This window comes from Orcinus orca, chromosome 5 (assembly GCF_937001465.1).
Source record: "Orcinus orca chromosome 5, mOrcOrc1.1, whole genome shotgun sequence".
In the NCBI taxonomy this organism is placed as follows: domain Eukaryota; kingdom Metazoa; phylum Chordata; class Mammalia; order Artiodactyla; family Delphinidae; genus Orcinus; species Orcinus orca.
Window position 1 is genome coordinate 82,199,794 of NC_064563.1, and position 27,377 is coordinate 82,227,170.

The 27,377-nt window shown below is 37.0% G+C and overlaps 2 protein-coding genes and 1 long non-coding RNA gene across 8 annotated transcripts in view; 1 reads left to right on the forward strand and 2 right to left on the reverse strand.

Annotated features, from left to right (window-relative positions):
* SLC15A2 (solute carrier family 15 member 2) overlaps window positions 1–27,377 on the reverse strand; it is a 779,020-nt gene that overhangs the window by 440,854 nt on the left and 310,789 nt on the right. The gene's annotated exons all lie outside the window — the stretch shown is intronic.
* Window positions 7,742–27,377, reverse strand: part of STXBP5L (syntaxin binding protein 5L) — a 361,807-nt gene continuing 342,171 nt past the window's right edge. For all 5 annotated transcript variants that reach the window (XM_033403324.2, XM_033403323.2, XM_004278542.4 and 2 more), the window contains 5 exons: window positions 19,229–19,589; window positions 14,727–14,892; window positions 12,163–12,274; window positions 9,989–10,209; window positions 7,742–9,410 (listed from right to left, as the gene is read on the reverse strand). In XM_033403324.2, the coding sequence (XP_033259215.1) occupies window positions 9,369–9,410; window positions 9,989–10,209; window positions 12,163–12,274; window positions 14,727–14,892; window positions 19,229–19,589 (902 nt within the window). In that variant the 3' untranslated portion in view covers window positions 7,742–9,368. The remainder of the gene's footprint in view (window positions 9,411–9,988; window positions 10,210–12,162; window positions 12,275–14,726; window positions 14,893–19,228; window positions 19,590–27,377) is intronic.
* On the forward strand, window positions 21,182–24,806 carry LOC125964480 (uncharacterized). 2 transcript variants are annotated; one of them, XR_007477534.1, is made up of 4 exons: window positions 21,182–21,428; window positions 21,726–21,798; window positions 21,899–21,965; window positions 24,739–24,806. It is a non-coding gene; the product is annotated as an uncharacterized LOC125964480 (long non-coding RNA). The 2 variants fall into 2 exon arrangements; XR_007477533.1 differs by lacking the exon at window positions 21,726–21,798.

Below are 27,377 nucleotides of genomic sequence, written 5' to 3' on the forward strand. Positions count from 1 at the left end.
AAGAAAGCCTGAGTGCTCCCCTCTTTCCAGTGCAGCCTCTCTCTGCAAACTCTGGTCCCACTCCCAACCACAATAAAAACCCTGAACCAGTCTCTTTACCTGTGCTCTCAAGCCATTTTAGACCATTTTGAGTGCTACCCTCCTCTCCCCAGAAAGCCTCTTTATGTCAATAGTAAATCTTTTTTGTGTCCTCCTAGGGTGTGTGTATGTGTCATTAGTCTTAATATCCAAACCAAATTTTGGGTAGGGTGTCTAGTCTACTTCTGTAGGATTACCACAACGGAACTATTAAGAGAACATAATAAAAAATTACAAACAGACAAGTCACAAAAGAGGGGGTAAGAACGTAAACATAAAAAGGTGTTCAATTTCACTAATCAGGAATAATAAAAACAAGATGCCATTTTCACCTTTCAGATTGAGAAAAAATTAATATTGAGAGTGAGCAAAGATGTAGGGCAACAGTAGTTCTCATATACTGGTGAAGAATAGTTTAATTGGCAACATCTATTTAAGAGGTTTAAACCAGCACACCCTTTGACTGAATTCCACAGTATCTTCCCTGGAGAAACACTTGCAGATATGCTAAATGCATGTGCAACAATGTCCACTGCAGTCTTGTTTGTAATATTGAGGGATTGGGAAATATCTAAATGTTTACTAGTAGAGTAATAGTAACAAAGTATGCTTTATTGACACCATGCAATAATATAAGTAAGTTAAAAAGAATGATTGATGTTTGAAGTACTGACCTGGAAAGGTATCTCAGACACAGTATTTGAATAAGCAAGTTGCAGCAGGGAAGAATGTTTGGAAGGAAACAAACCAATAACTAGTACAGATAAGGAGGTGACCAAGGGAAATTGCACTTTTATCTTGTCTAAATTTATTATTTGGTGTCACTACAAATATGTATTCATGTATTACATGTGTAATTAAAACACATTTTTGAAAGAAAAATTTTAAATAATGTTTGGATTCCCAAACCAGCTCAGAACTACTCTTTAATCCATAAAGCAGCTGTTCATTTGCTGTGAAAGGTAGAAGACAATGTTTTTGAAATGCAAGTAAATCAACAAAATTGAAAGTATTTTTTAATTTTTATTTATTTAGTATTTTTTATTTTTATAATTTTATATTGAAATAATTTCAAACCTAAATAAAAGTTTCAAGAATAGCACAAACATTCCCACTTAAGTGGGAAACCACACTTAAGTTTTGTGATTTGGGCCAATTATGTCTTATATAGCAAATCGGTCCAATTCCAGATCATGTGTTGCATCCACTTGTCACGTCTCCTTAAATCTGGAACATCCATCTTTCCTCTACTTTCGTGACCTTGAAAAGTTGGAATACAAGGTAGTCATTTTATAGAATGTCTCTCAGTTTGGTTTTATCCAATATTTCCATATTGTTCATTTTTGTCAGAATTATCACAGAGGTGATGCTGTGTTCTTTTCATTACATGCTGTCAGATGGCACATGATTGTTCCCCTACTGGTGATGGTAACATTGATCACCTGATTAAATATTGTCTGCCGGGTTTCTCCAGTGTAAAATTATTTACATATATTGTGTGTGTGTGTGTGTGTGTGTGTGTGTGTGTGTGTGTGTATGATGATTAGTAAGTACTTTTTGTGAAGATACTTTGAGACAATGTAAATATCCTATTCCTCTATCCCACGTTAACTCGCTAGTTTTAGCATCCACTGGTATCTGTTGTCCATATTATCACTACAGTGGTTGCCAAAGAGAAATCTGAAAATTCCATCCACATTTATTGACATTCTGCAGTAAAGAAGAGCTTTCTCTTTTCCTAATTAATCAATTAATGTCAATGTGGACTCATGAGTTCCTATTTTATTCAATTCCTATCATTACTTTTTGATACAAATTATCCCTGATTTGGCCTGTATATTCCTTTTCAAGCTGACTTCTGTGTCCTTTTGACACATCCCCATGATTCTTTGAATATTTTCTGGCACAAAAACATGCTTCACCCTTGAAATCAGCTATTTCTTCAAGGAGCCCCAGTTCCTTTTAACAGAGAATAGTGTTTAGAAATAAAAATCTAGGCACTAGGTATGTTCCTTTTTCCTCAGGTGGTGTTCCCAGTCCTCTCGGTGTTCGGACTTAGGATATGCATGTGTACAACACACGCACACACTTAGTTACATCATATATATGTGTGTATATGTGTATATATAAAACTCATACTGACAGTTCAAATTCTAGTCCAGTGCTACAGAGGTTATTCTCACTTTCCCTTTTACTTGTTCTTCTCCATCAGTGAGAAACCTGCCTCTTGCCTCCTCAGTGTATTCACCCAATTGCTCAGTCCCTAATCTCCTGACCTGCTGGGCTGGCTTCTGCCCTGTTCCACCGCCTCCCTCACACAGGCACCGCTACTGACCACCTGAGGGCTGACCCTGCCCTTCGCTCCAGCTCTGTCCTCCTGTGGGCTGTCCCTCTCACCCTGCTCCAGTGCAGTCCCTACGTGGGGCTGTGGTCAGAACTTGCTCAGGTTGGTTGACTTTTGGACTGAATGAATGGACAAAGAAAAGAGGGAGGGAGAGAAGGAAGGAAAAATGTCAAATCAGTATTTTAAACACTGAATTACAGCTACGTGAAGCCTGAGTGATTGTAATTCAAAGAGGGTGAGGAAGTAAATGGATCCTTTTGAGAAAATTGCGAAGGGGAGACTGGGTATTTGGATTTTTAAAGAGTCTATCTTAATAGTTTTAACTTTAAATCAGAAAACATTCTTTAGCCTAGGGTTGGTTCGGTTTTTTTCCCATTTTTATATAGACCGAAACTAGGAGGGAAATTTGGTGGTGGTGGGAAATTTTTTCTGAAATACTTAGACAGCATTTGGAAGAGTAAGAGTAGTTGGCCAAGGCCACAGTGGAGGTAAATATAAAGAAAGTGCATGAAGAGGAATTAACCATGCAGCTGAAAGCCAGAGGAGCAGAAGAGTGCAGGCTTTCTGGGGGACTTTTGGAGGTGCTGGTTAATGTATGTTCATAATAACCAGTAGGTGGTGGTGTAAGCCCATAATAGCTTATTTTTTTTGCCTGCATTGGATTAAAGTCTGAACTTTAAAAAAGTGAGGAAGTAGGTATGAATGTTGAATTTGTAAGTACATCTTATTTATTTCTACCATTTTAGATTAATAAACTAGTAAAATCTTTCAGTTTGGGGAACTTGTGTTCAGTTTTTTTTTTTTTACCCCTTTGTCTATTTTAGTTCCAATACATATGCTTTACATCGCTCCCCCACCCACCTCCCCTTTTTAAAACAATTTTAGTTTGCAAAACCATAGTTCACACTGTTGCAAATGAGGGTCTTACCTCTGTCCACATTTAATCTTGGCAACAATCATTAGTGGTGTATGACATAACATAAGAGAGCATCTATGTACAAACATATACAATTTTATTGATATCTCTACAGACTACAAGAATTTTAAGTATAGTCACAATTGCTGAGTGCAACAGAAAAATAGTAATTTGTCATTTTCTGAAAAGATGCAAAAATTCTTAAGATGAAAGAAAGATACATCAATGATGTCATCTGTTTCTTATTTCCTAGAATAAAACATCACATAATTAAGTACTAAAAATTATAGGTTATTAGAGATTTTGATCCTGTGCACACTTGTCCATAACTACCACCTAGTTTATTTTCTGGCTTTGCAGTTGAGAAGGATGGGCCAATACCAGAGGGGAGCAGTGTGAGAGGAGAGAACTCTTCTGTTTTCTCATTGACTAGTATTGCGTTGGATAGGCGGACTCTCCCGTTTTTGAAGGTGAAATCACTCTTTCAGGGCACTGGAGGCCACATAGTCAGCTGCAGGCATTCTTCTCCCTTTAAACACATGTCCAGTAACTAAGAAAATAAATCCAAACTCCTTTGCCCTGAGAGCAAAGACAAAAATCAAAAAGGGAGAGTTGCTCTCCCTTCTTGCTAAGATCAAATCCAATAAAATATAGCTGTGGCAGAACCAGGTACCTGGTACCCATGTCTCCTCCAAATGAAGAATGAGTAATAAATTTGGACCTGATTTGGTAAATGATTGTTTTGAGAATTTCTACTATCCCACTATTGAGAATTAGTTTTCCACTTCACGTTGCATGGTATTAAATTTCTTATGATATCTTTGGTGTCTGGTGATGTCACATGTATAAGGCAATCGAAACCTAGATGTTTGAATTGGAATAATTAGTGGCCAGTCATATAGGAGAAAATCACAAAGACAGAGATGTTAAGAATTAATGGGGCACTGCCTGGTCAGAAATTTTTACAGAACATTTGTTTTGGGTTGCGACACAGAATAAATATCAATCTGGCCAGTATCTCCAATATCTTGTTTTCCTTGACCCCTCAGAAGTGGGGCTGAGACGCCAGTCAGGGTAGACAAATGTGTCTTCCTTAGTAATAGTTATCAACCTTGGCTGGACATTGGAACTATCTTGGAGGCTTTCAAAAACACTGATGTTTGGTACCCACTCTGAAAGATTTTGGTGTAACTGGGAATTTTAGAAGCGCCTTAGGTGATGCTTATGCACAGCCAAAGTTGAGAATCACTTCCCTACATAAATGTATAAATAGACCAACTGTGCCTCGGTTCCTCATCAAAGCTTCTTATGCTTCACTCTGGCTCCCATGTCCCTTTTTACCCCAGCCCGCTTGTACCAAATTGCACTTCCTCTTCTTTCCTAAGTCAGACCTTTCCTATTTTGAATTTTGTCCTTTCAGGGCTATGTTGTCTGCACATATACACAATAAACTTCTACAGCCATGCTCCCTGGAACGGTGCAATCCAAATACATGACTTACTGGCAAGTATTTCTGGCCCCTGGAGCAGTGTGTCTGTGAAATAGTAACGTCACAAGTGGGGTTGGGGCTACAGAAGACATAGGTGAAGAAGCTGCAAAGGCTACCACTTTTCTCCTGATGCAAAGGGCAGGCCTCGCAGAAACATCTGACTCTTGACATTGCCCTCTCAGAACAAAAGTGGTCAAGTTAACAATGCCTTCCCATGGACACGGGCTATAATCACACAGATACTCCTGGGTTGTCCCAATGAGAGGGCTTTTAGCTTACTCTTCTAAATATGCTTCATTTTTCCCTTCTGCCAAACATTTTAAAACCAAGTATCTCAAAGAGCTAATCTTAATCTTCTTCAACCAACCTTGGGCATAATCTTTATTTTCCTTTTCCTTCCTCAAAGCCATGGTGATCCCTTAATGCAGATAACAGACACATGGTTCACATTTTAAAAAAGGACTCCAACAGTAAACTTTTTCCTTTACAGTCCCTTAAGATCTTTGAGTACTAGAGACCTGGATTCTGATTTATTAACTGGAGAATCATTCAAATGCTATATGAAAGATTTGAAACATTATCTTTATGACTGAATTATCAGAAAACATCTCACTCAGTTCTGTCACCATCCTTCCAAAGTTAGTCAGATAATGGCCATGATGATGACGGGCACTAAGTCTGGGTCTCAATGAAGTGTAGAAAGCAGAGCTGGCAGTACTGCTTTTGCAGTGGATTAAAATAAATGATAAATCAATCATCCATCCCTCCAAACTCCAAGGTTAATGGATGATTTCTTGGTAGGGATTATTGCTCGCATATTAGAACCAGGAAAAAAAATACTTCTAGCTCCATGATGAATTATAATGCTAAAGGCCCATTTTCTCCTGGGACACTAAGAAGGAGTTATCTCTTCAGGGAATCATAATGAGATATGGTCAACTTGTAGAGAGACTGTGGTTTGCAAGCCTTATCTTCTGATGTCACCTTAAGCAGACAAAATGTAATTTTGATGACAACTAAGGCTCAGAGTCATTTTCTCTATCATTGTTCAAGTTACTAGGAGTATTTTTCTTATGTTCCAAGATAGAGGCAAGACATTTAAATAGTAGAGAAGAGAGATGTATTACATGGATCAACAGTAGTCGTTTTCTAAAGATGATGATGATGGTAAGATGGTGGTGTGTGTGTGTGTGTGTGTGTGTGTGTGTGTGTGTGTGTGTGCGCGCGCACGCGCGCACGCGCATGCTAAGGTCAGTGCAACAGAACAGAAATGTTCAAAGAGAAAAATCACGTCCGTATTAGATTCTTGTTATTGCTGTCTCTGAATTAGAAAAATAATTTTGATACAGTAAAACCTCATTAATTTGTATTCCACTAATCAGGAGTTTGTGGGATGAAGTTACCCTTACATTAAGAAAGGGTTTATAAAAACAATATTGAAAGATGAAAAGAACCTATTCTTTTCAAGCATTTCAGAAGCACCTTACTTCCAATTGACCTGCCAATTATAAACTTTTGATCTATTCATTAAAGCCAGTTTTAAGCACTTCTGTGAAATGCTATTTTGTCCTTTCTGGTATTTTTTCTGTATGCTTTAAAATATTCTGTAATTGTTATCTTTCAGTGATTCATGTAAGCTTTCCCCAAAATAGCATTTTACTGCATATGAACCACACATGTAATTTTGGGTATAATAATTTGTTACTGTGTACTAACGATGTTTAATTTTATACAAGACATATTACATATTCACACTTAATCTGTCTCCAAATGATGTAGAACAGTGGCTCTCAACTGGGGGTAATTTTGTCAATGGCTGGAGACATTTTTGATTGTCATTTTGGGGCGGGTGGGAGTTGGGGTCGCTACTGGCATCTAGTGGAGAGAGGCCTGGGGTGCTGCTAGACATCTGCAGTGCAAAGGACAGTGCCACATAACAAAGAATTTCCTGTTAACAGTGCCATTGTTGAGAAACCCTGATATAGAACAAGTTAAGTCACATCCTATTGGGGCTTTAGAGATAGTCATTGAATTTAATGCCACTTTGGGCTTTATTTCATTGCTTCTAAAATAAACCAATATTTTACTCTTAGGTTTTTTTTAAGTATAGAAATGATAAAGTATTTGTTCAGAAAATCAGAAAACTGGGTCCTTGAAACTGATGGTACAAATAGTGCAGTGCAATTTGCCTACCAGTGTTTTCCAAATCCTGGTCTCAAGTTTCTTCAGTATATATATATATATATATATATATATATATATATATATATATATATATATATATATATATATATATAATTTTATGTATCATGTTTGTATTTCAAAGTCAGGTTCTGTTACCCTAAGGCTGTTCACAGGAGTCTGGAGAGATTCCTAGAGAGGCTTTTTTGAGAAATCAGGAGAATTCAAGGACTCTGAGAAATGCTATCCTGGTATACATTTTCTGACTCTTTCCCCCATCTCTTTTCAAAGATTACTCTTCTCAAAGATTAATTTGTTCTTCTCAAAATAACTGAGAACATTTGAAAGAAGTGCCACTTTAAACAAATTCACTAAAAATTTAAAAACTAAAAAAACAAGCAGAAATACTATTTTTGGCTACTCAAATAGCCTGGACTTCAGGAAAATGGTGAATTCTTAAGAAACACAATGTGAGTCTGATAAGACCTTGATTAATCAAAATTCAATGAGCCGAACCCATTAATTTTCTTTAAAAAGATTCTTTTTGAAAGAACAACATACATATTATAGGATGGGTCCCAGAATCTGCATATGTTCATTTCCTAAGATTTTTGACTTCCAGAATCATATTAAATGATGGTAGCAGACATCTTTATTTTGTTTGCCTCTACTAGCTCTCTGTTGAGTTATAATAGATAATCTTTTATCATGTTAAGGATATTCTTTATTCCTTTTTTTTTTTTTAGATGTTGGGGGTAGGAGTTTATTAATTTATTTATTTTTGCTGTGTTAGGTCTTCGTTTCTGTGCCAGGGCTTTCTCTAGTTGTGGCAAGCGGGGGCCACTCCTCATCGCGGTATGCGGGCCTCTCACTATTGTGGCCTCTCTTGTTGCGGAGCACAGGCTCCAGACGCACAGGCTCAGCAGTTGTGGCTCATGGGCCTAGTTGCTCCACGGCATGTGGGATCTTCCCAGACCAGGGCTCGAACCCGTGTCCCCTGCATTAGCAGGCAGATTCTCAACCACTGCGCCACCAGGGCAGCCTCTTCATTCCATTTTTAAAAGAGCTTTTAATAAGGAATAGGTATTTGGTATCTGTTGACATAATCCTATGGCTCATGTTATTTAGCCTGTTGAGTGATAAAATTTCTGTTGTTCATAATGGTGACTAAAGCCAAGATAGCAAAAACACCACCACTTCATAACAATTTTCAATAGTAAGTATTGAACCAAAAAGTAATTTCTAATGAAAGCCCTTGTTAATCAGAAATGTCAGAATCCCTTTCCTAAAACATTAACTGAGGTTTTACTGAATCAGACTAAAGAGAATGACCAGTTTGGTCTGTGAGTGTCAGGCTGCAAGAGCACCTTTGAATTGAAGACCCCACTGGGATTGAACAGTAATATACTGTGTAATTGGCAGACAAGGATACAAATGGAGCATTAAAAATATATCACTTTAGAACCTGAAACCAGAGTGAGTGAAATCAGTTCTCAAAGCTAACTACATTGTTCCTGTAAGTCTAGTTTCCCCAAACCTATTGTCAACTCCCCTGCAGAGTATAAGCCAGGCTGAAAAAATGCTTCGAGGTGACCCAACCCTGCACGGTTTGTGACTAAAAATAGCAACTTGTTCTGAAGGTGATAGAAATGGATATAATTGTGTTAGGAATAATTTACTGTACTGGCAATATTTGATTATGACCAAAAACTGTGAATAATGTAAAATATTATGGAGAGAGAAGAATGTTAATCAGACTCTTGCCATAAGAATTCAATAATGTCCTAGTATAATGAAAGTTATAGATGAAAAGAAAAGTCTGGTTTTGTTTGTTTTTTCAGTTGGGTATTGCAAATGTACTTGAAATGCACTGATATCTTCTAACACAGATTTTTTTAAATTGTCAGGTGTGGTCCAATTTATAAAAATAGTTTACCATAAATCTTTTTTTCTTCTGTCACAACATGCTTTTTTTTTCTTTTCCTCTTAAGATGTTAATTTATCATGCAAAAATTTTTTTCATTAAGTGCATTAATGGTTTTTGTTTGTACAGGATTTTTTCAAATCAGGACTCCCCGTAGTTCCTAAATGTAAATCCTTAGCAAACGACATGCCAAGATGATAGCTCCATTCCACGTGGGAAGAGGCAAATTCAGCCATATCTTGGGGTTTTAACCAGGGTTCCAGCCTTTGGGTTGTACAGTGTCTCCGATAAGTCTCCCTTATGATAACTTCAGATGGACTGTAATGGAACATTTTGTGGAAGAAACTGTCTTCTAGCAGTTGAATAGTGATGCCGGGAATAAATTTGGTTTCCCTGAATAATGGTTTCTCAAAGCAGTCATAGCTTCTTTAGAAGTTTAGAATTGGTACCATTTCTTATCCTTATATTTCAGCATTAACTGCAAAGAAAAAATAGTCACCATAAGATGTTAAAAAATTATTTAAAAGTGCTAATCAAAGCAAGCTCATATTGAGCTAATCATGCATATCAAAATCTCAAAACTTATAAGACTTCCTTTATTTTTTGAAATAAAGTGCATATAGAAAGACTTTTTAAAAAACCAATCAAGCTCTAAAGATTTGCCTGACAGGAAATGATTTTTAATGATTGAGACAAAAAGGGGTGTGTGGATCCCAGCCTCTACTGCCCCCTCACACCTTGTTGAGGGAGATCATGTAATCAACCTAAGTACCTTTTTAGCAGCTGATGCACAATATAGACCCAGTGTACCAGAACCAGTGGATAGTTTTCTTTTACGTCATCCTCTAAGGTAAAGAAGTATCAATACAGTATTAAAAAGAATTTTTTTCTCCCCAATATGAGGGGAGTTATAATACTTATAATGAGATCCCAGTTACCTTGGCTCTCACACAGGATTACTTTCAGTGACATCTCTGTTTAGGCTTTCTTTTGCAGGACCTAAATGTTTAAAGTTATTACTGTATGAAGATGCCTTTATTTACTTAGGCAGTTTACCTCATGTGCATGTTTGGAAAATGCTTCTGCACTGGTCATCATGCCTGCAGTTTTCTCTTCCAGCTCTCCTAGCCTCTGTCCTCTCTCATCAAGTGCGATCCGTGCACGAGTCAGCTCTCCCATCACCCCTCCGGCAGCACCTTTCATCCCTTCTATACCACCTGGTCCAGGAATGTGCTGTGCGAGGCTGCGTGATGCTTTTCCTGCTGAAGCTTCCCCAACTGGGAGTTCAAGCCATAGCAATTTAAAACATTCTGTCAGTAATTCAAGTAGTTATAGTCAAGTTTATCACCAAAGTACTTACATTGAATTCTACTGTCGTAATTCTCATAAAGAGACATATTTGTTCCTATCATAGATCTGTATTTGCAGATATTAGCATTTACCGAAGAAAAATGCCCACGAAAGAGACTGAGAGAGATATTGGTACCATATGCCTTATTGTGTGTGTGTGTGGGGGGGTGTTCCATACAATACGGCATAATTGCATTTCTTTTCTTTTTTTTTTTGCGGTACACGGGCCTCCCACTGCTGTGGCCTCTCCCCTTGCGGAGCACAGGCTCTGGACGCACAGGCCCAGCGGCCATGGCTCACGGGCCCAGCCACTCCGTGGCATGTGGGATCCCCCCGGACCGGGGCACGAACCCGTGTCCCCTGCACCGGCAGGCGGACTCTCAACCACTGCGCCACCAGGGAAGCCCAATTGCATTTCTTGACATTGCTGAATTGGGATGCTCACAATTTTATTGTGACCTCATATTTAACCCATATTAGTGTCTGTTCCAATCTCAGGCCTGATCATTTATTTAAATTTCTGCCCAAGTTGGCATTCCAATCTTCTGTATTCATCTTGCTGTCAGTCTTTTAGGCCGCAGTTGTCGTTTTTTCAAAAATCTCTATGTGTGTGTATGTAAATACTAGAGAATGGGGTGTATGCATGATGGGCATTAATAAACATTTGTAGGAACTTTATTACTTTATAAAAGACTAAAAATTTCCCCATCATTTACAAAGCGCATTTTCACTTAATTTTAATGAAGTAACTTTTAAATATTGAAAAACAGCTATCTTAGTAAAAATGTAGTGAGAATTCCCAAGGATATAACATTAGGAATAGAATCTAGATCAGTTTTTTAAAAAATAAGAGGCTTATTGAGATAAAATTCACATATCATAAAATTCACCACCACCCCTTTTTTTTTAAAATTTTTGGCCATGCTGCGCAGCTTGCGGGATCTTGGTTTCCAGAACAGCGATCGAACTCCTGGCCACAGCAGTGAAAGCTCCAAATCCTAACCACTGGACTGCCAGGGGATTCCCAAAACTCACCCTTCTTAAGTGTACAATTCAGTGGTTTTTTAGCATATTCACAGATTTGTGCAACTATCACCACTGTCTAATTTTAGAACATTTTCATCACCCCAAAAAGAAAACTCAGTCCCTTTCTAGTCCCTCCTTGCCTCAGTCCCTGGCAACTATTAATTTACTTTCTGTCTCTATGGATTTGTCTATTCAGAACATTTTGTATAAAAGGAATCATACAATATGTGGCCATTTTTGTCTTCCTTCTTTAATTTAGCATGATGTTTTCAAGATTCATCCATGTTGTAGTATGTATCAAATATCATTCCCTTTTATGGCTGAATACTATTCCATTGTATGGAGGTACCTAGATCTTTTGCATAGTTAAAAATTCAAGAAAAAAGGAGTTTTGATCTGTAAGACCAAATGGTGGGTGAGATATTCTGGAAAATGTATTCTTAATTTATCTCTGAAAATGTTCCCTAGTATCTTTCTACTGCATTTTGATTATTGTTCATCAGAGTTTCACAGGTAGATTTTTTTTAAAGTAATTTATTCTGTACCATTGGTAAACCTTGAATTCTGAATAAATAATCTGTTTCCTAGAAGTAAAGGCAGGCAGATTCAAAAACATTTTTTCAGATTTTAGTAATCAAATGTCTTCACCCTGCCTTGCAGGTATGATCTACCTGCAAATGACACATTTATTAGCTTACTCATTTTTTGCATGAATTGCATGTACTATGAATTGCATGTACTATTAGAATTGCATCTAATATAAAGCGACCAATTTTATTCATGTTTGGTAAACAAATAGTTTTCATGGTATAGAAGCAAAACGCTAGTCTAGAAATAGGTCTTCTGTTACTCACAGAGCTCTTCTCTGTCAAATGTTTGTCCACTTCCACCAAACAGTCCTTTGAGAAAGCCTCTGTTTTGAGCTTCTGGTGTCTCTATGGGAGTAAACAAATCTCCTAGCATGTCCTATATCAGATCAAAAGAAAACAGCATTAGACTAAGAGTAAAGTAACAGATCAAAAGATAACATGGTGGCAGGTTAGAGCATGTCATGAAAAGGCAGTCTGTTCTCCATATATTTTCCTGGTGATTTTTGCTTTGCTCCCAGTTCTCTCTGGCCTTTCTTTCTCCATCTCCTTCCTTTCCCTTCCCTTCTCCAAGAACTGACATCCTAAAATTTTCACTTTTCTGCCCTCTTCGTTTCTTCCTTCTACAATTAGAAAGCATGGGAAGCTAATATTCACCCTAGGATTAATTTACACTTGATCAGTGACTGCCAATCTAGACTTCTGATTCTTTTTCAATTACCATAGCGTCTTTCCTGTCCTAGTTCCCTTTCTGGAACCAGGTGGTGTGTAGAGAAAGGCTGGATTTATTTTTATATCACGTACAAAATAATGAAGTAGCTCAAGATAATTTAAATGAGTCAAAGTAGGCAGCTACTGCATGGTGAGGTAAAATTGTTCTTAATATTTGATGTAATTTAGAATGACTGGGGAGATATCTTGTTAGAAACACAGATGCACTGGCTTTATTCCACATGCGCTAAATCAAAATTTGCATAGATGTGTTCTGGTTATCTGTATTTTTAACTTGCTCTAACTTTTCCTAACTTTTAACTTGCCCTAAAAAGTTTTAACTTGCTTTGGTCTTTCTAAAGCAGACCAAAATTTGAGAACCATTGGTTTGGAGGAAGGAACTTCAACCCAAAGTCAGACCGTTGACCTAATATCAGTTTGTCTGTGAACTTGCAGCATGACTGTCATCATCATCCCCTTTCACCTCTACTCCCCAGACCTGTGCTTTTCCTCCGAATCCCTTCTCTTTGGAAATGGCTGCACCATCTACTTAGTTCCCCAACCCAGAAATACAGGAATAATTATTAATTCCTTCCTTTCCTTCACTCCTGCATCTAATAACCCTCCAATCCGACTGATTACACTTTATAGCCATTGAATCTGCTAACTTTTCTCTCTCCTCACTGTTGGCTGCCTTATTTCAAACCACTATTATTTTTGGCCTTAATTATTTTAAAAAGCCTCCAAATTTTTCTCCCTACTTTTAGTCTTAATTCCACAAAACTAATTGCCATAGTGCAACCAGAATATTAGCTTTAATAAACAAATTTGTTAAACCTTTTCAATGACTTGCTATTGCCCTGGGGATAAATGCCAGATTCCTTAAGGAGCTTACAAGGTGTTCCAAGCTCTGTTCTTGACTAACTCTCCAGCATCAACCCTTCACTCTCTCCACTTCCCAACTCAGCACTTTGTTGGAAGTTGCCTGAACCTTGGGGCTGTCGCATGCCTCTGCTCTGTCAAGAATATTATTACCTTTTCCATCTCCAGCCATCCATTCCTATGGATAACTTCTATTCATCCTTCACAACCTTTTTCTAACTACCCCTTCCCTTTTGTTCCATCAACCCAGGTGTCCCTCTCACATGTCTCCCCAGCACCGGCACAGCCATATAACAGAATTTTCCAGAGTATTGTGGTTGTCTGTTTACTTATCTCTCCCTCCACACTAACAGGTAGGGACTTGTATCTTGTTTATGATTGTGTTCCTAGAGCCCAGCCAAGTACCAGGCATATAAAAAACTCTAAGTATTTGTTGAATAACATTTATTATTATTTATTTTTAAAGCTTATTATGTTCCAGGCACTGTGCTCAGTGCTTTATATGAATTCTTTCTGAATTCTCACAGCAGTGCTTCAAGGTAGTAGATTACGTAAAATGACCAAAGTTATATAAGTGAGCAAAATGCTACTTAAATAGTTCAGAGCTTATACTCTGAACCTCTATATTGTAATGAATGGGTTTTAGTTTTCTTATTTCTAAAATAAGGAGGAGAAACCAATTAAATCCCTAAGATGCCTTTTAACATTTTGTGACCACATTTACTTATCCAAGGTTAGATAGGCTTTTATATTTGTTTCTAGGTTCTGCTTACCGCTATGATCAAAGACAAATGCCCAATTCTAACCTACAGGATATGTATTTATTTTGTATGGCTCTTAATCACAATTAAGATTTCTTTAAAAAAATTTCATTAACTCCCTGAATTGTATGCAGAATTTTTGTGTGTACATACATATTCCCCACCCTGGAGGAAGATTTTCATAATCTTTCAGAGGATTCTCCATAGGCAAAAAAACCAATAAAACACACAAAACAACCATTGATATGTACGATCACATTCTTTGCACATCCCGTTTTTTCTTATTTTTTTCTGTGTATATCTGGAACCACACTAGAACTTGGTAGCATCACAATGATGAACATATATTCAAAACATGTTCTAGGGCAGGCATATTTATTGTCTGGCTCAATAATATTTTAGATTTTAGACATCTTTCTAACTTTTTCTCTTTTTACAACTGTGTCCTATGTTTATTCATAAATGTGCCTGACCTACCTGTAGATTATCACACATCTCTTGGCTGTATGTTAACCGCTGAATTTCAGTAGGAGAGACAAGGTATAATGCCTGTCCTTCATTGGTAAAACAAAACGTCCGTGCTATCCTCATGTCTGTCAGTGGCAAATAATTAACATCCAACATTGGGCGAAGACTAGGTAGGCTGAATGGAAAAAAACAAATCCACATTTCATTTTCAAGTTGTTAGAAGCTTTTAATTTCTTCGTATAAAATGTGCAGATCCTTACATAAAACAATACTTTTTATACCACTACTTTACGGTTGTTTCTTTATCCTCTTGAATTTTCAATGGTAGTAAACTAGACTTTCACATAAAATCATATTCACAAAAAATTATGGGCACAGTTCTTCTATCTTAATCCACACAGATACTTAGCAAATGTCTTTGAAGGATGGATTAAACGCAGTGGCCAGCAATTTCAAAATGCTTTTTGGAGCATTTCACAGGTTCCTACAGTACAGTTATAATCTTTGATTATGGCAGAAACACCACAGCTAGAAAGTGGCTGCCTGCATACTTGGTCTATTGTCTCTTTTTAAGGCAGAACTGGGTCTGAGGAGGTTATACACTGATGAAGTGGGTCTTGTTCACTGTGCCTGCGAATGGAGTGGCTTTGCTCCCCATTCCTTTACTTCCTCTATACACAGAAAGTGAAAATCACCTATGACTTAGGGCACCTGCACTGAAGGGATGATTAATAAACAAACATGGCTGGGGGCTGTAACAGAATTAGTTACAAATAATAGATCAAAATTTGCACATCCAAGCTAATACCACATCTCAAGTGTCTTACTGATTGGCTCTATGCTTATCCTAATGTTGTAGTCAAATGATTCTGCTTACATATTTATAAAAATGTACTTTTGGATACTGTCACTGGAGCCAGATTTACAAACTACTAAAGAAAACCAATCTCGACGCTTTTAAAGCACATCTCTAATGCCAAAAAGAGAAAAATAAACTTGTAGTTAAATCTCAAGCTTTGAAATCATTCTACTAATTGTAGTGTGCACAATGATTTTAAATTAACCCAGATCATAAAACCAGCACCTTGAAAAAAAAGTACTTATTTCTCTTATCAAAGTAGTTTGTAATTACAGCTTAAGCCCTAGAATCTTACCATATAAAATGGGACCTGAAATCTGTGCTATAGGAATAAGTTTTTCATGAGGTCCTAGCGCTGTGCTGTCCAATATGGTAGCCACTAGCCACATGTGGCTATTGAGCAGTTGATATATGGCTTGTCTGATTTGAGATATTCTGTAAGTGTAAATTATATACTGAATTTCAAAGATTTAGTATGAAAAAAGTATATTAAAAATACATGTGATGGCGTTTGAAGTAACAAAGATCCTTAGGATATGAGTCCAAAACAAACCCAGTTAAACAGACTTCCATTCATTCAGATTAATGGGCTGTGGTGGGGAAGAGGTTCCTATGGACTTTCCTGATAAGTTGTGTTGTCTATGTAGCATAATAAAAGTAAGCCAACAAAATACAACAGGTGTAATCACTTTTGGTAGGAAAAGGAAAGAGTAAGTCAATTGCTAAGGTCTAGGAAACAAGTACTCTTAAAGATGAAAAAAAAAAAAGTTTTTTTCTGTGCAAGGACATTTTTATAAGGAAATAGTGTCAGGTAACTAAAGATGGTTCCCACTAAAAATGGCTCTCTCAGCCCAATTTGAGAACTTTATACATAGATAAGCCTCTTGCATCTCTCTCTACTCTTTTCTAGGTCTGGGTACATTGGCACATGAGCAATCATACCTACCTAGCAACTATCTGAAAACTAGGACTTGAGGAGATTGGGCTCAGTGTAGTTAAGTTCTGCATTGGAAGTACGGAGTCCTAACCACTGGACTGCCAGGAAAGTCCCGTAGTTAAGTTCTGACAGGGTCTGGAAAGATCTGGGAATATGCTTAGCAAGGTCAGGAGCATGCCAATTTGTAGACTCCAGTTACTCAAGCCACATGTTTCCTAGCCACACCTTACACATTACTAAAATCATGTCAAAATCACTTTTCAAATATTTTTGAGATCCTCGTGAACACGAAGAGTTTCCACTAGGACATAATATTAAAGTAGTCATTATCATGTAAAACAGCTTTTACAAAGGGCAGAGACAGAGAGATCATTTTATCTTTCCTATTGCTATGACTCCTGTTGCTTTTTAAACTCTTGCTTTTCATTTCTCAAGAAATTCCCCTCCTCATAAATGTAGATGTAGCATGTATTCATTTAAGTAGAAATTAATTTTCAGATGTACCATTTAAGAAAAGAAGACATACTAAAATTTTGCAAAAACAGGGTAAGTAGTCACTATCAAGCTAAAAACTCAATTGCGAAATAACATTTTTGAGTGACTAAACGTGAGCTCAGGGGAGTGTATACACACATTTTTTTTTTCCTTCTAAACTAAGGCATGTCTAGGAGTTAAGTCGTTATTTTCAAACAAGACTGGAATGGCCTTCAGAAATCTTTAAAAAGAGCTTGAGAAAGAGAAACCAGATGAAGAGAGAAAGAGTAAGAAATATGTAAGAGAATGAGCAGGCCATAAATGATTTTATGTTTTCAAAACTTTCTCCTTCATTAACTACTTCTTGGCTTACAAATCTACTCATGTCTCCCCTGTTAAATAAAATATAACAATAAAAACACTCTCAAACACCCAGGTTTGCTCTTGAACTACTTTCCTGTCTCTCATCTCTCTTTTTACCAAAATTTCCCCAAAGAATACTGTCTCAGGGGTTGGCAAACTTTTTTTTAAAGAGCCAGATAGTAAATATTTTAGGCCTCCAGTGCAACTACTCGACTCTGCCCTACTGTGCACAAGCCCCTCTGGGCAGTATGTAAGCAAATGGGTGTGGTTGTGTTCCCCGAACCTTTGTTTATGGCCATTGAAAATTTGAATTTCATACACTTTTCACATATCATGAAATATTCTTCTCTGATTTCTTTCAACAATTTGAAAATGTAAAAACCATTCTTAGCTTGCAAGCTTTACAATATCAGATTGGGGGGAGGGCAGGGTAGATATGGCCTGGGGCTGTAGTCTGTCAGCCCCTGATCTATGCCACTGCCTCTTCTTGCCCCCTTGAAATTTAGTCTTACCTCCACCGTGCTCCTAAGATTTGCTTTCTCAAAGATCACTAATATCTAGGTGCCAGATCTAGGGTTTTTTCTTGTACCCAAACTCTTTGACCTTTCTGCTCTACCTCTTGACCATCGTTTTGATACTCTGCTGTCGTTTTCATTTCATGAAGTTCTGCTACTCTGATCCTTTTCCTAGCTCTCTGATGACTTCTCAATCTCCTTTGCTGGAGTTTCTTTTTTCTCCACTACATAAATGTAGACATATGCACCCCTCCCCCTCAATTTTTGTCCTAAGACCAGTCTATTTCTCCGCTTTTTTTATAATGTCCTCTTTGATGATTTCATTCACTGCTACAACTTTCACTAATGCATTTACGTAAATGGTTTCCAGAGTTGTATCTTCCATCCCTATTTTTTTAAGAGTCCAGACCTTAAATTGCTGGCTAAACTTCTGCAGGCTGGCATATAAGCACCTCACATTCCAAGCATTCATTCTCAATTCATTCCCAAACTTCTCATTATCAGTCTTTCTAAATTCTGACTTTCTTATCTGCTAATGACCTCACTATTATCCAAGTTCATGATAAAACTTTTTAACCTTTAAGTTCTTTTCTAACCCTGAGATTTAAAGACCTCCATTACCTTTCACAACCAATTGGTTTTACATTCAGCAAATTTCCCTCAATTATCCCTCACATCTGTTTCCACCTAGCCTTCAATATAGTTACGACTTCAGTTCAAAAGCGCATCCAAGCTCTCCCTCCATGTATATTTCTTAATGCATAGCTAGAGCAGGTTAAAATAAAATGACTTTTAGTATACTGTTCAGTATTGATCTCACTTTTTCCTAGACTTGCAACCTCAGGCAAATTTGTTAACATATGTAAAATGGAGGATGCAAATAACACTGTATTTTCCTATGTCCTAGAGAAGTTATAAGGATAAAATTAAATTCTGTATGGAAAATTCTTGTGTGTACTATGAAACATAGTAAAGCTAACAGTTCATTTCTTTTCCTTGTAGTTTATTCATCTTCATATATCCCGTGCCTAGCATAGCATCTGGGAGATAACATGTGCTCAATAAATGTTGAATGAATGTGTGAATGACTGGAGAATCACTCTTTCCTTAGATTCCTTGATGTCAATTAACATATTTCATTCACAATGCAAAGCATTTTTAGCAAAAACAAAAAACAAACAAAAACAAATAAAAACTCAAAGTCTCCTCAAACTTTTGAGCAATAAAACATTCACAAACATAATGAAACAATGATCTCAGGTTGCTTCTTGATAACATCTTGCACATTACACATATACTTTTCATAATTGTACCTTGTTTGCACTGTTATGATTACCAGATAATTTATAAAGAAGGCAAGTACCTCATTATCATGATATGCCCATTGGCACAAAAGCATGCCAAGCAGGCACTGTTACACATGACCACCACATCTGCTTGCAGTATAAAAGATGTCTCGGTGATGTTGTGAACATAGAGGCAAGTCTGAGAAGGCAGTGAGAAGACTTTGGCTTGTTTTTCTGAGCAGATTATTGTATACTGATGATCTCCTATTTCTTGGGATGGAGAGGGGCAGTTCATGACCAGCTTTCTTCTCCAAGATTTCTCATTTTCATCTATGTTGTTTGGATCCCTCCAGACTTCATATGGTGGTTGCATTAATCTGCCAGTTCGGTCCATACAGGAGAATGTTAGGACAGCTCCTTTCAATGAGAGGAATGTACCTATAAAAACAATTTCATATCACTGGCACATGAAATTCTAAAACAGCTGCTATTCATCTATGGGTGATAAATGTTTTATATTATGATAATTCATATCTATAGTGTCATAATATTGCAGTATTATACATAAATCAGTAGATTTGTGAGTTCGTCAGTTGCAATAACTTGGAATCATAAAAGGTGGGGTCTAAAAGGAGTCTAAGACATCAACTTGTCAAATCCTCTCATTATATTAATGAGAAAACAGAGACCCAGAAAAATGATGAGACTTGGGCCAGGTCACATAGCAAGTCAGTGGCTGAGCATGGACTAGAACTCAGGTTTCCTAATTCCTAATCCAGTATCCTTTCATTATACTATATAGTATTCATTAAAATACTTTTTTAAAGAGCAAATTTTAGAAAATTTATAATTTTAATTTATTGAATAACCAGCTGAAAAAATAATGCCAACTGATTCCACTTCTTTATTTTATAGACTCATTCACTAGAAAATGCTATTTTTCTTCTTCTGAAAATGAACACTCAGAATATTTCATGAAATTTAAATATCTAGAGTTCATGCTAGCAATTTTGATTGTATTAAAAAAAATCCAAACTAGCTTTGGTGTTTAGGCAGGCTTATGCATCTCTTATACAGAAAAATGGTTTACTCACCTAGACTCTCCAAGGTTGAATATCCATGCCAAACTATTACCTATGGGTGATTTTTACCAGTCCCAGAGACAAGATACAATGAAGCTTAGGAAGTAACTTGGGGTAGACTGACCTTTGGACATTTGCAGATTCTCCCCTAAGCAGCGCCCTAGCAGCCTTTTCTTTCCTTTCTCCTTTGACATCATGTAGAGAGAGTAAGGAAGTTATCCCAGGCTGATATACCTCAGGAGTGTACATGTACCAGAGACTTAGGAAGGGTGTTATAAAAATACATTCCATTTAGAAAGTACTTTATAAAGTATTTAAAATTAAAAATAACATGTTTAGATGATGTTACATGATTTTTAAAAAAAAGCTCAGTAAGTCCAAAATATAGCCTCTACTATTTCAGAAATACACATTACAAAGGAAGCTTAAATTTAAGGACTTCTATAGTAAGATATTAACAATTCGGTCTACAGTAAATAATTCACCAGACAATTAATGAGGATTTTCCTCCTAAAAGAGGTCTTACTGGCTAGAAGTGTACCTTCTCCAGCTTTCCAAATTACCAGTCTTCCCCACTAAAATCTTAATTCATTCAATCAACAAATACTTATTGAGGGTTTACCATGTGTTCTAGGCTCTGTTTTAGGCACAGGGGAATAAAATAGTGAATAAAACAGATAAAAATCCGTACCTTCACAGAACTAACTTTCTATGATAGAGACAGACAATATATATGGTAAGTATATATATGAGATTAGATAGCAATAAGTACTAAGGAAAAAATAAAGCAGAAAAGGGGATAGAAATTCTTGGAAAAGGGTGTGATTAAATTTTAAATAGAGTAGAAGATGTTAAGGACTAATATTTGTTCATTTCCCCTCCCCAAATTCATATATTAAAGCCCTCCCCCCTCCCCCAGTGTGAATGTATTGATATTTGGAGATGGGCCCTCTATGGGAATATTTAAGGTTAAAGGAGGTCATAAGGGTAGGGCCCTGATCTGGTAGAATTGGTGTCCTTATAAGAAGAGACACCCAGAGACCTAGCTCTTTCTTTCTCTCTCTCCCTCTCTCTCTCTCCCCCCCTCCCCTCCCCTCCCCTCCCCCACACATAGGAAAGGTCACATGAGTACACAGTGAGAAGGCAGCTGTCTGCAACTCAGGGAGAGAGCTCTCACCAGATACCAACAGTGCAGGTATGTTGATTTGAGACTTCCAGTCTCCAGAAGTGTGAGAAAATAAAATTCTGTTGTTGAAGTCACTCAGTTTGTGGTATTTTGTTAAGGCAGCCTGAGCAGATTTATACAGAAGAGGAGGCTTCTTTGCATTGTACTGTGGAATTAAGGCTCAGGAAACCAGCACAAAATATTCTGGCAACTGTGATTATCCTTTATCTCTGATCCAAGAGTCTCACGTCTTCTATCAGCATCCATGAAACTGGCAACTTAAATTTATTAGCTTGCAAGTAAAGTAAAATCTCAAACTATTCACAGATCTTGACCTTCTGGAGCAGTTACGGGCAGACTTATAGGAGATGAGATCAGAGATAATACGGAGCTAAGTCATGTAGGTTCTTGTAGGACACAGTAAAGACTTAGACTTTTACTTGGTATGAGATGGGAAGATTTTGAGAATAGAGTAATATAATCTAATTTCCATTTAACAGGATCACTCTTCGTGCTGGGTATATCCTAAAGGGAGTCAAGGTTGGAAGAAAGGAGAGCAGTTAAAAGGTTAGTACAATAATTCAGGTGAGAAATGGATAGAGGCTTGCTCAAACCAGGTGGTAATAGTATAAAGGGTGAGAAATGGTCAGAATCTGAGTATATTATAAAGGTCAAGCCAACAGAATATGCCAATAAGTTGGGGTTAGAGTGTGAAAGAGATACAGTGGTCAAGATTGATTCTAATGCTTTTGACCTGAGAAACTGGAAGGATGGAATTGCCATTAACAGATATGGAAAGACTGTGGGAGAAAGGAAAGGAATATTAGGAACTCAGTTTGGGACATAAGTTTGAGATACTTATTAGACATCCAAGTGTATGTCATATACCTATAACTGGATACCTATATCAGGAATTTGGGGATAGGCCAGACTATAAGTATAAATATATGACCCATTAGATTACAAAAGGCATTTAAGGTAATGAGGCTGGCTGATTTCATGTAGGGCTTGAATATAAATAGAAAACAGAAAAGGTTTAAGGAGTCTGTCTTTGAGCATGCCGGTGTTTTAAGTCCAATGAAATGTAGAGGAGCGAGCAAAGGGGACTGAAAAAGAATGGCTATAAAGGTGGAAGAAAACTAGGTAAATAAAGTATCCTGGAATCTAAGCGAAAAGTGCAATGTTATAAGGTAGGGAAAATGGTAAACTGCAATATGTTGCTGATGTGTCAGGTAAGATGTGACTTGAGAATTGACCATTGGATTTAGCAGTGAGGTCAGTGATGACTTATATAGAGCTTTTTGTTGATTGGTGTGGGGGAAAGTTTGATTAGAATGCACTCAAGAGAGAATGGGAGAATAAAATTGGAAATAGTGAATATAGCATAACTATTTCAAGGAATTTTGCACTAAAGAAAAAGAAGTGAAATGGGGCATTGTAGGAGAATAGATTCAAGGAGGGTTTTTCTCTTTTAATGGGCGAAATAACAGCATGTTTGTATGCTGATCTAGTAAAATGATGAATATTTATTATAATTATATAAAGGAAACAGGAAAAATTCCTGGATTGACTTTCTTGTGTAGGTGAAAGGGAGTAGAATCTAGTGTACAAGTGGAGACATTCACCAAGTCAGGAGCTTACAGTTCAGTCACAACAGGAGAAAAGGTAGAGACCATGGAGATACAGACAGACAGGTTGGTAGACATGGTGGTGGCAGCTGCTGAAGTTCTTATCTGACCGTTTCAGTTTTCTCAGTGAAAGAGGACACATGGTCATTAGCTGAGATTGAAAACAGTGGAGGAGGTATGGGAGCTCTGAGGAGAGTGGAGAAAATATGTAATTATTGTTCAAGAGGGTGGACAGAGGACTACCCAGCAGCACAGGAACCCACTTGAGGTTAATGATGATTTATTTCAAAATGAGACTTTTTAGTCTGGTTATATATTCTCCAGCCATATCCAGCTACACAGATACAGAAATAAAGTAGGTAGAATTAAATTTAACCAGGATTGTGATTATCCATATTACGTATGTATGATGTTATGATTTATGATAAATATCTATTTGGTCTTTATTCCTGTTTCTGGCACAGTGCTCTAAAATCCTTGGAATTTCCTGACAAGAGCAACACAGGTGTCTTTCATTTTGTTAATTAGGTGATTGGGGGCCTCACCTAAGGATAGGGGCTTCTTGCCAGGGGAACCAACCAGGTGATCAGAGGGTTAGCACTTTCAGCCCCACCCCCCTACTTTTGGGGCCAAGAAAGAAGCAGGAGATTGAGTTCAATCACCAATGGGCAATGGTTTAATTAATCACACCTGTGTAAGGAAACGTCCATTAAAAACCCAAAAGGTGGGGGTTTGGAGAGCTTCCGGGTTGAGCACGCAGAGCTGTGGGAGAGAGCTCTTGGAGAAGGCATGGAAGCTCCACGTCCCATCCTACGTTCCTTGCCCTAGGCATCTCTTCCATCGGATGTTCAGCTATATCCTTTTATAGGAAACTGCTAAGCAGTAAGTAAACAGTTTTTTTGATTTCTGTGAGCTGCTGTAGCAAATTAATTGAACCCGAGGAGGAGGTTGTGGAAACCTCAGGTCAGAAGAACAGGTGACTTGGGATTGGCATCTGAAAGAGCGGGAGGGGACAGTCTCATTGGACTGAGAACTTACCCTGTGTGATCTGACACTATTTCCATGTAGATAGTGTCCGAATTGCGTTAAATTGTGGAACACCCAGCTGGTGTCTCAGAGACTTGCTTGTTTGTGGAGAAAACCTCCACTCATCTGGTGTCAGAAGTGTTGTGAGTGTGGTAGTCGTGTGAAAGTAAAGGAAACGCACAGGAGAAACACGGAAGGAGGAAGGACTGGCTTTTTCCCTATACAGGAGGAAAGAACATTGTTTTCTCCATCCCAGCATGCAAAACTGCATTTGTACTATTATCACCTGTGGCTTATTTAAAAGCAAATTCTCAGACTCCATCCCAGACCTACTGAATTAGAAACTCTGAGAATGGTTGTAACAAACCCTCCAAGTGATTCTGATACAGACTAAAGTGATGGCTACTGGGATGGATAATCTTTAGGTGTTTTCTCACTCTAAAATTCAGTGATTTAGTGCTTTAGTTCAAATTTCCGTATCATTGATGAGAATTTGTTGTCAAGACAATCAAGATAAATTAATGTGAAATTAAATTTAAAAAGATAAGTGGGCTTTTCTTTGTTGAGAGATTTTTGATTACTGATTAAATCTCCTTATTAGTTACAGGTCTGTTGAGACTGTCTGTTTCTTCATGATTCAGTCTTGGTCGGTTATATGTTTCTAGGAGTTTATCCATTTCTTCTAGGTTATCCTACTATATTAAGAACTATGTATCTAGATCATTGGATTTTCCCAAAGAAGTACATTCTTTTAATCTCTCCTTAAAAGAAGGGAGTCTGTCAAGAGTTTGAATTCATGACAGTAGCATGTGACAAAAGGGTATGTGAAATTTCATTTTTTTGATAGTACCTGTAGAGAATTTTATTTTGCTTTTTTAATTCAATGAATTTTAAAATATCTAAAAATCTTAATAGCTTCCCACGTGTCTAGCTATTAAGGGCTTAGACAGATTCCATGCTTTATTCAGCAGTTTCAAGTGACAGTATATCTACTTTGGGGAAAATAGAATTGCTACAAACACATTCAATACAACTAGTAATAAGAACTGTAAACAACTAATAGAGCTGCTACCTATAAGTGGAGTGTGTATATTTGTTTTCCTGTATTAAGCTGTGATTATACTTCAGTCAAATACAATCATTATGCTTGAACTATATTCTTACTGTATTAGTTTTTAAGATATAATGCATGAATTTCACAAATATGTTTGAAATATACACATCTTACATGGAAAGGCCCTAACTAAATACTTGCATAGAGCGAAATTTCTCATCAAGGTTTAGACTTAAGATGAAAAACTACATCCTTCTCATTTGATCTCCAGACAAAACCTATTAACTAGTTTCATATTATATCTGTGAGATAGCACATTCACTCATCTATACATTTGCATAAGTTAATTGTTCTTCATCAGAGAGCTAGATTTTAAAGGAATTAAATGCTAGCAAGTAAGTCTGACATAGGGAGTGGGCTGGGAAAAGTCTAGAGTAGAGGGTAAGTCTAGGAGATATTTCTTGTCAGCAGGCAAAGGACAACACAAGAATACTGTAAGAAAAAGAATAAAGGCAAGAAGATCATCTCTGATATACTTTTGCATATGAAAACAAATATATCTAAGCTTAGATGATATGTAAACAAATATATCTAAGCTTAGATAATATGTAATAAAAAACTGAATTAGTAAGTTAAAATCATATCCTTAGTATACAAAAAGGAAAATCTAGAGAAAGTGAGGTAAGTCCATCTACACAAATCTTTATCTCTTACATTTTTAATTTTTCTTTATCAGCCCTTCTTTAAGTGAGGCATGTGTTCATGGGTTTTAAGTTTGTGAAACTAAAATATTTTAACCACAATCAAGTTAAACTCCTTTCTCTTTCCACTGTAATTTTTTTCCAGTTAAGTGACATTGTAGTGAATAGGCATTTCAGGAATCTGGACAAGGGGAAATTAAGATGGGGGTACATCTAGAATTTAGTAGACTTATGTACGTGATTCACAATCACTACCATGTCTAGGTTATTGAAAGCCTTTTAGGTATAGGAATGGCTCCTAGGAAAACTCCCACCACCCTGATGCAACTCAGCATTAATCTGACATGGAAGTGCAGGGCTGAAGATCATATTACAAATTATATACTATGTCAATATTAGAAATATATAGATAATGTAGAAGAAACAAGATTTGAAATTTGAAATGTCTGGATCCAAGAGCTAGTCTGTAGAAAATTCTTCCAAATCTTACAGCTCCCAAGAAACTTGATACACGTTTTCCAAAATTTTGGCAACAAACATGAAGTTCATATGATATCCACCAATGATAGATGATTGACAGGTAGCAAAGAGAAAAGGGAAGTGAGGAAATAAGACTGGTTGGACCAGAGAGCTGGTGCTGGGAAGTAGCAGGAAATCAGATTAGAAAGGTAGAACAAAGCTGAGCTTATAGAGATCACTGACTTCCAAGATTTTCAAGAAATTGCTTCTATGGGTAAGTGAAAGGTATCAGAGAATATGGTGTATAGAAATTAGGTGATGAAGACAATATTGTAATAAGACCAGTACAGAGGCAGTAAGTAAAGGGATCAGAAAAGAAACGGAAGTGATGGAAGTCATCTAGGTAGTATCATGGCACTATTAACAGAAATGGGGAGAAGAGCAAGAAGAAATAGTTCGGGGGTAAAGAGAATGAATTTATTATGGAAAATCTTTAGTTTAATCATGAGTTTAAATCTCTAGTTTGATCATGAAGCATGAAAATAATTTTTTTTTACAAAGCAGTGATAGGCACTTCATGTAGCAGGATTGGTAATTACAGAATAATTTGTAGCTGGTAGCACAAAGCGTTACATGGAAATGAAATAGGATTTAAAGTGAGTCTCAAAAAATTAGAGGGGTAGGAAACTTTTGGAGGTTATAAATAAGTTTATGACATAGATTTTGGTCATGGTTTCATGGATGTATACTTGTCTCCAAACTCATCAAGGTGTTTACGTTAAATATGTACAGCTTTTTATATGTCAATCATACTTCAATAAAGTGGCTTTAAAATTAGAATCTCAGCAAATTTCTCAAAGAATTACTGTTGGAGAGTAAAATTTCTAGGGGCAGAAGTGTGGAGGGGGAGATGCGACAGAGAAGGGGGAATGTTTGCTGGTGGCATAATTTTCATTTATCTTCATCTGTATTTGGATTTTTTTACAATTAGAAAATTTAAGCACCAGCGGTTGAGATAAAAAAGCATACCACGTCACAATTTTTTTTTTTGTACAAACAAAAACCCCACAGATCTAGGAAGTCTTTTCCAGCTCCTTAACATGGTTGTAAG